Source organism: Chionomys nivalis, chromosome 8 (assembly GCF_950005125.1).
Source record: "Chionomys nivalis chromosome 8, mChiNiv1.1, whole genome shotgun sequence".
NCBI classification, from domain to species: Eukaryota; Metazoa; Chordata; class Mammalia; order Rodentia; family Cricetidae; genus Chionomys; species Chionomys nivalis.
This window is the reverse complement of record NC_080093.1, coordinates 91,830,502-91,840,419: the sequence shown is the minus strand read 5'-3', so window position 1 is coordinate 91,840,419 and position 9,918 is coordinate 91,830,502. Positions and strand designations below refer to the sequence as shown.

The following is a 9,918-nucleotide window of genomic DNA, read 5'->3' as shown; positions in this document are numbered from 1 at the left end:
GTTTCTTATATTCTTCTCTCCTCTTAAATAAATGCTTGTAAAATGATAGCTATTAAGGAAAACATAGGGCTGTGCATGCAGCTTGGGCATAGTGTGAGTTTGCCTCATACATGGAAGAAAGGGTCCAGGTCTTCTCTCTAACACTGAAAAAAAGGAATAACCTTTTAAGGTAACTAAATATTTTTCAGTACAGTCAGTAATTGTATAAAACACAAGGACCTGATGATCAAGTCCCTCTTTTCCTTATTCCTTTGGGTCTGGAAGAAATCATTGTATATCTCCTGCTGTTGGATTTATTCCCTTGTGTTATATATAACCATATATAGGCCTATAGGAATTTTTCTTCAGAATGTATAGATTTGTTATGACTCAACACTAGAATGAGAGCCCAGTGTCACAGAGGGCAATGGATCTCAAGAGACATTTTGTTTGTATTTAGGCACACCCTGTCACAGCACCTCATGCCCTATGCCTGGCTGTATAGTAAACGGTACCCTGTCCCATTAAGAGATGCTCTGGCTACTCCCAGTCTCTCTAGTGCTCTCTCTTTCTGCCTCCTTCCCTCCCTCCCTACCTTCCCCTTCTTTTTCTCTTTTTCCCCACTGAAGCAAGCAGGTCTCAGCCTCTTTCCTTTCTCCCTCCTCACTCTCTGTCTCTTTCTCTCCCTTCCTCCTGTCCTTTTCTCTCCTTTATACAACGCTTTCATCTGCATGGCATATTTGTCTTTCCCTTATGAGCCGTGGTTTGAACCTCACCCATGTGCTATGGGACCTGGAAAGATTTCCAAATGTCCTATTGGCACACTGGGAGTTCTTTAACAACATCAACCCTCAAGTACTGCAAATCAAAACTCATTAAGATGGTGAAAATACAAAATATGAGTCAATCATGGTGGCACAGCTCTACAATCCCAGCACTTGGTAGAGGAAAGTATGTGTGTGTGTGTCACATATATAAGGTTGAAGTTGGTCAACAAAATCTGGTATAAAAATCGAGAAGTACATGTTGCATGCTGGGGTCACAGGTAGAGCACTTGTCTAGCATGCACAGATGCTGGGACACAGGTGAAAGTGTAAAGATACCAGAGAACAGGAACCTGCTATGTTATTGCTGAAATTGTAGATGAAGATAGTGCAGCCGCTAGCGCCTGATCATTTATAAAAGAAAGAAGGGTGAAACCCTAATTACCTACTGCTTGATGAGTGGGTAAACGAAGGGTGGTGTGTTAATACAATGGTCTAGTTTCTAGCCATGAAAAGAGGTAAAGAAATGATACATCCTATACCATGAATAAATATCACAAACATTGATCTCAGTCAAAAGTAGCCAAAGGACTGAAGAATGGGACACTTCTTTATTAGATGATTTGATTTCTATTAAATACCCAGAATAAGACACTTGAAGCAAAAAGTTATATTTGTAACTGATAGGGGCTTGGGTCTGGATGAACAAAGAGTAACTACTGACGAATAAAGGGTTTTTGTCTCAAACAATGAAAATGTTTTAAAAATAAATAGGGTGCACCCACATACTGAGACAATGGGGATGATCTTTCGGGAGCTCACCAAGGCCAGCTGGACTGGGTCGAAAAAAGCATGGGATAAAACCAGACTTGCTGAACATAATGGACAATGAGGACTGCTGAGAAGTCAAGAACAATGGCACTGGGTTTTGATCCTACTGCACGTACTGGCTTTGTGGGAGCCTAGGCAGTTTGGATGCTCACCTTACTAGACCTGGAAGGAGGTGGGAGGTCCTTGAACTTCCCAAAGGGCAGGGAACCCTGATTACTCTTTGGGTTGATGAGGGAGGGGGACTTGATTGGGGGAGGGGGAGGGAAATGGGAGGCGGCAGCAGGGAGGAGGCACAAATCTTTAATAAATAAATAAATAGGGTGATGGTTGCATAATTTTAAGAACATACTAAAAAAACTATTAGGTTGTATACTTTAAAAGAGTGAACTTACTGCATAAATTACTTCTCAATATTTATAGATCACATTTCTTTCATGTCTATGTATGTTTTGTCTGCATGTATGTATGTGTACATATATATATGTCTGCATGTATGTATGTGTGCAAGTCTGGTGCCTGCAAAGACACAAGAGGGTGCTAGATCCCCTAGAAATAAATTTACAGATGTCTGTGAGCTTCCTTCCATGTAGGTGTGGTTGTAGGTTGAAGGGTTTGTGCTGAGGTACTGAGGACTGCCTTTCTCCTCCAGGAGCATACAGAGTGCCTTCCAGTACCCTGAACTCTGGTTAGTAGGTGAATAATCTAGTTAGACAGAAGCTCAACTTCTCCATATTCAGTGACAAAAGTGTCACCTTCAGAAACAAGACCCTAACATCAGGTTTTGTGAGCAACCAAGAGCCTTGGCAATAGCTGTGCTGTTTGCTGGTTTCCATGGGTCTCTGGTTAATGACTCAACAGGCTGTAACCTGTTCCTGGCACTGGAGGTTTCATTTGGTGGCACAGTTGTCTAGCTGAAGCCTTCTCTCCCCTGCTGTTTTTTTTTTTTTTTTTGTCTCACTGTGGGTTCCTTTCACCTATGTATAGGAAGCTTTTAGGGTACTCGGTTTCCATATAGGATTTCAAAGAACCTTTAGTATTGCTTGTCCCTCTCTATTTTCCCTTCTTTACCTTTCTGTCCCATCCCCCTTTTATTAAACCATCCAATTCTAGTTTTCCTTTTAGTTTCCAAACACTATAGACTACTTCCTTTCCTTGAGAGATACTCTCCTCCTTTCTGGTCCCTTTGTAGATTTCAAACCTCTGTGTATTATGATTGTAGTTGAAATATCAGAACCTGAAAAGGGAACATCCTTAAAAGAGAAAACATACAATATTTGTCTACATGTGCTGAGTATTGTATGCTTTTGTTGGTGGAGTCTGACATGGGCATATGCAGAACACACATGGTGCACAGCTGCTGAGCGCCATTGTGTGCTCACAGCGCATCACTATGCCCATGGAACTCTGTTGCTAAGGAGGAAGCAGAGTTCAGCTCACACTGAACTAAGGATCTGCCCTAGCAGGACGCTTATTTGGTTCAGTGGGGAAACTTAACTAGGGTTTTGAACATTTCTTGTTGGGTTGGGAGGGTGCGGGTGGCTAAAGGGGAAAGAAGGGAGGGTCTGGAGGGCCGGGAGGGCCCGGAGGGCCGGGAGGGCCCCCAGGCCTGGAGGACCTGAAGAGCCTTGAGGCTCAATATGCAGGATGACTTCGAATATGACGCCCTGACTTTTAGAGCCCCTCAGCGGACTCGCTGGTACACCCGCCTGTGGCCCGCATGCCTGGGTCATGGGTGCTTTGGTCAGAAACGGCCGCAATTTCAACTGTATTTAATTGGGTATGACCCTGTGGGGCAGCTGCAAAGGGCGGCCAGTGTGGGTGATGTGGCGTTAGTTGAAAAATTCATAAATGGCAGCGAATACCACATAAACGAAATCGACAGGAGGGGCAGGTAATGGGGCCCAGGGATGGGCGAGGGGCAGGAGGAGTGGAAAATGTTGGGGACAGTCAGGGTCTACCAGGGAGAAACATACTTTCTAGATCTGCAGCCTGAGGGAGGGCAGAGGTCATACTGCTTAAGGCTCTTCTTTCATGGAGACCACTGGACTTTGTGCCTGCTTTAGGCTCCTAGGCACCTGAAACCTGCACACCTTGGAAGGGTAGCTCCGAGGCCTTCTTTAAGAAAGCAAAACAAAAAACTTCAGTTAGTTTACAAATCCTTTTACATTGTCTCTTTTAGAGCACTTTATTGGGTGCTTTAAAGGGATTTAGCTAAGAAAACCATGTACATTTTTTTATGTGTGAACTTAAAATTTTATAGGTTTGAGTGTTTTGCCCGCATGTATTTTCAACATACCACACACACATAAGAAGAGTGTGTTGGATCTCCTGGAAGTGGAGTTATGGAAGTTATGGACAGTTGTGATCTGATATATGGGTGATAGGAATCAAACCTAGGTCCTCTACAGAAAAACTAGAGCTTGTAAATGCCAAGCCATCTCTCCAGCCCTTAATGTACATGTTTTTAATGCTGTTGTATGCAACACAGAAAACTGCATCATGAGAAAAATTTTCACATAAGATGTCAACTTGAAGCCAAAAAAAAGAATCACCAAGAAATCTTATGTCGGTTTCATGCTCGCTGAGGAATCTCATAAGGAAATTTTCAACTTGAACTATAACTCTGTCTCCCTGCCCCTTATATACCCATAGTGTATGCTTTGATTTTGGTACATACGTGAAAGCTAGTGGTTGAAATTCTCTTCAAAAATTTCTTTTCTTCTCATTACAAAAATCATAAGTGTGTGGGGCTCATGTGCCCCAAACATGCCAAGTAAGTGTATGAAGTTCAGGAGAGAACTATATTTGACAGTTGTGTTCTGCCACGTTGTGGGCTCTGGGGATTGAACTCAGGCCATTGGATCTACCAGTGGGTGCCCTCAGCCAATGAACCACCCTGTGGTTTCTACATCTCAGATTTTGAGACAGATTCTCTCACCCAAATCCCCACTGTGTTTGACTGATTGTCTTGGAGTATACTGACTCATCTAGACTTGCAGGCAAGCAAGCTTTGGGAATCCTCCTGGATCCACATCTCCAGCACCAGATTCTCAAGGTGCTTGGGGTTTTGAAGTCGGTGTCTCAGGCTTGCAGGGCGAGTGCTTAGCAGCTGAGGTTTGACAGTCACTGCAGTCCTCTTTCCTAGTCCTTGTTTCTTATTTCTCACTAGATCATAGGCAGGAAATATTGGCCCTCAACAGTAGATTCTCCAGAGCTCACATGCTTCTTGATCATGTCTGGAGTTGTGAGGTTATTTAGTCTATAGTTATTCAGTCTTCCAAATTAGAGCATCATACAAATAATAGTAAATTATTGTTTCAAAGAATTCTTTTGTTTAATAAATGTATCCTTTAAAAACACTGAATTTTCCAGCCATATTTATCCATTCTGCCAATCCATTTATTCCCCACGTGTAACTTAGATATCTACTGTATAGCATACACATCTACTAGCTCTCAAGATCCTCTCATTCTGAAAATATTCATGTTACTCTGCTCAGTCAGCTTTCCTTACATTCTATAAATTTAAATATTGAATACAATGAAAGATGCACAATTGAATCCCTAGTATTTTTTGGCTAAAAGGTTTCTGGAAATCAAAGCAAGGGAGCTATGAAGCCATGGATTATATCCTTCTAGAGAGATTTGCTCAGTTATGGTGCTGGATCATGGACACATTGAGAGGTATAAGATAAAGGCTTTTGCTACCATCTGGTGTCTGTATTAACATGGGGTGTCTGTCTATTGTCTGAGGACTGTGTTGTGTCCCTGTTGGCAGCAAACATAGAAACATTACTTCTGGGCATTGAGAAATGAAAAACGTCATCTTAAGAGCTGAAATTTTCATAGATACATGTGACCTTTAGAATTATCATGGGCCTGTGGATTGTGTCATTTCATTTGATGTAAGGCACAATGGACTACATGATGACCTTTTATTTTGTATGGCAGCAAAGTAAAAAGCATTGCTGATTATAGTCATAAAATATCATGAATTATAAGTGGCAGATGTCAGTGATGCTAAAGTGTGAAAGAGTAAGGTAGGTGCAGTGAAACTGCCTGCACTCCTACCTACTGGGAAGATTACCAAATTCAAGGCCAGCTTAAGTAATAGAGTTTTAAAATATTGTAAAGGTATGTGAATAGAAAATTTTGCATGTGCTGTAGTGTAACATGAGTGCTGGGCTCACTGGGGTTTCTGTCCCACTCGGTCTCCCAGCCATTTAGTCCCAGAGAAAATAACAGAGATCACCATAAGTTATAAAACTGGCCCATTAGCTCAGTCCTCTTATTTGCTCTTGTAGCTTATATTAACCCATTATTCTTATCTGTGCTAGCCACATGGCTCGGTACCTTTTACAACGGAGCAGGTCACATGTTGCTTCTTCGGTGGTTTGGGCTGGACTGGGGAACAATAGGCTTCCTTCTTCCCAGAATACTCCTGTTCTCATCTCCCCACCTCTACTTCCTGTCTGGTTGACCAGCCTATACTTCCTGCCTGGCCAATCAGTATTTATTTAAAACATGATTGACAGGGGCTGGAGAGATGGCTCAGAGGTTAAGAGCATTGCCTGCTCTTCCAAAGGTCCTGAGTTCAATTCCCAGCAACCACATGGTGGCTCACAACCATCTGTGATGAGGTCTGGTCCCTCTTCTGGCCTTCAGGCATACACACAGACAGAATATTGTATACATAATAAATCAATAAATATTATTTTAAAAATTTAAAACACGATTGACAGAATACAGACACTTCTCCCGCACCACTATAGGTATAATTCTGTTATTTCTCTTCATTGAAATACTGTGTTTGTTACCATTAGGAAGACCAATCATAATTATATCCAGCAAACACTGAGGTGTCAGGTGCTGGAAGCATTTGTACGTGCTCTTGAAGATGTGAGTTGAAGCATCACAGCAGCACTGTGTAAGATAGCTGCAGCACTGTGTAAGACAGATACACTGTTGATCCCCATTCTACAGATGGAGAGATTGAGTCATGGAGCTCATAGGAAGTCTAAGTGATAACTAATAACCAACAGTGATTAGGGTAGGACTCAAATCCAAGCTGAGTTCATTCTAACAGATGTTCTCCTGTAATCCCGAGAGGCTGCTCTGAGGAAGGATGAAGCTTGTGATAGAGCACTTTCCTTGAATGGGACAGCCAGGCACTATATGCCTAGCACAGCAAATAAATACCTGAGTAGAGAAATAAGTAAATAAGAAAATTTTAGTTTCTTCTTTTACATCAGAAGGAACTGCACTTTGCCATATAGTATTTCCATTTGAATGTGCCTTTACATAGTAATCTTTAATTTCCTAAAATGTCCTCTCAATTTGTAGGACATCACTACACTATGCATGTGCCCATAACCATCCCAATGTGGTAGCATGGTTAGTATCCAACGACTGTACGGACATCAATATTCAAGATGATGAAGGCTGCACACCCTTAATTAAGGTAGCTATCGGGCAAGAGTTTTGGTATAAAATTGATTAGATATTACCCTTGTTTGGTTTTTGTTACTGTGATGAAACACTGGCCAAAACCAGCTTGAGGAAAGAAATATTTATTCGGCCTACAATTCCACATCACAGTCAGTCATGAAGGGAAACCAGGGCAGAAGCTCAATCAGGACTAGAGGCAGGAAATGAAGCAGAGGTCATGGGGGATGCTGCTTTCCCATGACTTTTTCCAAGGCTTGCTCAGATTTCTTATACTACTCAGGACCGTCTGCCCAGTCATGCCACCTCCCCTAGGAAGCTGTGCCCTCCCATATCAACCTCAATCAAGAAAATACTCTACAGACTTCCCAGAGTCCAGTCTGTTAGAGGCAATCCTTCAAGTGAGGTTCCTTCTTTCCCAGTGTCTTCAGCCTGTGTCAAATTATCAAAACAAGCAAATGAACAAGTAACCTCCCCCACTACAACAATGGCCAAACAGTGCTGGTGAAATGCTTTAATATCTAGGTGTGGTAGCACACCCCTGAAATTCTACCACTTGGAAAACTTTGGTGGGGAGGTCATGAATTTAGGCAAGCCTGGGGTATTTGAGAGGACCCAGTCTCAAAAAAGAGATAATATGCATAACCTAAACAGTTGGTCTGATCCAAGGGTAACTATTCAATGCAATTGTTGGAATGCTTATCCTGACTTTCTTGAGTTCAGTATCTCTTTCTTTCTACAATACCCACAGGCGACCCAGAGGGACAACGTGGAGTGCATCTCCATACTACTCATGCAGGGTGCTGATCCCCACATCGTAGATTTCGGTGGGGATGCAGCTCTACACCACGCAGTTATCCGAGGAAATATAACAATTGCTGAAAAACTGCTTAAATATAAGGCAAATATTGACGCCAAAACAGAGGTAAAAATCCTTCAACTTCATTTGCATTGTACTTCCAGCAATGACACTCAGATCACTTTCCACATTCTGAAGCTCAAGCAGTCTCACTGAATCTGTTCAGAGTCAAACATTTTTCCCAATCTGTTTTTTTTACAGGTTTGCAGGTAACTTAAAGGAACTCAGCACAGCACATTTTGTTTCAGACTTAGGCTTTACTTTAAAATTGAACAAGTAAAGTATACAGGCCCACACGTACTTCACATACACACAAACAATAAAAAATAATGTTAAGGTAAATGTCTGTAGAAAACACCAGAAATCTGTTACAGTTATGAAGCTACTAATGTGGTTTGTCTCCCAGAGATGAGGCTAGAGTGGAAAGGTCACATGCACACAGGCAAATGTGGAAATTGGATCACTGAAGAAAACATACTGACAAGACATCTTTAACTTTTTCAAATTTTCTATGTTCATAATGAAGGGGCCAAAATGTGACTCCATCTTAGCCAAGTAGTGACTCCATTTTAAATATTGACCTAAGCCTGAATCCAGGAAGTTCACCAGTCAAGTTTAGCCAATCAGCTAAGCAGTTCCAAACCTGGCCATGTAAGGCTGGGAGACCCAGAGTTGCAGAATCTAGCTGCTACTGACCATATGTGACAGAAAAAGCCAACAGCGGATGAAACTGTTACTAGTCCTGTACAATCAACGTGCACCTCATGTAACTGCTCCCTGACTGCCCAATTATAGAAAAGATATTTAGAATTCCCCATGACCCCTTTAAAAGGGCATGCATGTCTTTGTCCCTGGTCCTCATTAACATTTTATATGGCTGATGGACTGCATGCTGGCTCTTTCTGAAGAATAAGCACTCTTTGTGTTTACATACATTTGAGTCTGGGGTCTTCCTCCAGCATTTTTTGGACCACTACAATAGGAAATGATGTTTGGTTTGTGAGATAATTTTTAGTTTAGGGAAAAAACAGTTTTGAAAAACAGATTGAAAAACTGCTCCAGAGATGCCACTTGAGTCCACTCATTCAACAGAAGCACACCAAATCTAACTCCAATTTTTAGGGTTGGGAAATGGAGGCACATCTCCTTGGAGCTAAGAAGCTTGGAACCAGCGAGCATTTGTGGGAAGTTCTGGAGATGAGTGGTGTTCCAGGCAGTGTTGGACAGGGGAAGGTGTGTCAAAGGGAAGGGAGACCCTGTGTGTATGAATCTGCAGCAAGGGCTGAAGCAAAATCTACCCTTTTGTGACTTTTTGTTTACAAAATCTGTGATACTTTTTCAGTTGAGAAGCATGTAATTTATAAAATGATTTTTTTTTTCCTTTACAGTATGGGTTGACCCCATATAAACTCGCGCTATATGAAAGGCAACACCAAATGGCGGAGTTTTTAATAAAGAACGGGGCAGAGGCACATTCGGTGCTTCAACCAAATAGGTACTGTTTCTTCTTTTTACAATCTTAGTGCTGTTCTTGAGGGTGACATTGCTTAAGTAATGAACACTAAAGTAGTAGAGGGAATATGGCTTCAACTCAGAAGCACATATTGAGAAAGCCTAGCTCATAGAGAATGTGAACTGGAAAAGAGACTCTTCCAACATCAACAAAGGAACAGTGTGTACGAGGGCTCAGCTTCCCGTTTAAAAACAAGTTTGTCATTTCTAATCTGATTTGATTGGCAATTCTCTACTAGTTAAGGAAACTTCACATTAATGTTGTTTACATTGAAAAGTGTCAACTTTATTTTCAACACTGAAATTTATAATTTTAGTGTTTTTTATTCTGTGTGTTTGTACTTTACACATTTTTCTGTGCTTTGCATATTTCTCTGTGAAGACATGAAGGAAAGAGGAGGATATTGGTGTCTTGTATCATTCTCTAACTTATCCACTTAACATAAGATCTCTGATTGACCCTGAAGATGGTCTGGCAGCCAGTAAGCCCAAATGGTAGCCTGTCTCTTCCACACACAGGACTGGGGTG

General features: G+C 41.7%; 1 protein-coding gene across 1 annotated transcript; it reads left to right on the top strand.

The window, feature by feature from the left end:
• Positions 1 to 3,211: 3,211 nt before the first annotated feature.
• On the top strand, positions 3,212 to 9,888 carry LOC130879951 (ankyrin repeat domain-containing protein 7-like). The gene is made up of 5 exons (XM_057778766.1): positions 3,212 to 3,465; positions 6,917 to 7,034; positions 7,770 to 7,943; positions 9,266 to 9,372; positions 9,837 to 9,888. The coding sequence occupies exons 1-5, from the start codon at positions 3,212 to 3,214 to the stop codon at positions 9,886 to 9,888; spliced, it is 705 nt and encodes a 234-aa protein (XP_057634749.1).
• Positions 9,889 to 9,918: the final 30 nt, after the last annotated feature.

Bases quoted from the DNA above. Each gene is read 5' to 3' on its own strand.
- LOC130879951 (XM_057778766.1), top strand. From the start codon at position 3,212: ATGCAGGATGACTTCGAATATGACGCCCTGACTTTTAGAGCCCCTCAG. The intron at 7,035-7,769 runs GTAGCTATCGGG...CAATACCCACAG, and splicing joins GCTGCACACCCTTAATTAAG to GCGACCCAGAGGGACAACGT. The intron at 7,944-9,265 runs GTAAAAATCCTT...TTTCCTTTACAG, and splicing joins ATATTGACGCCAAAACAGAG to TATGGGTTGACCCCATATAA.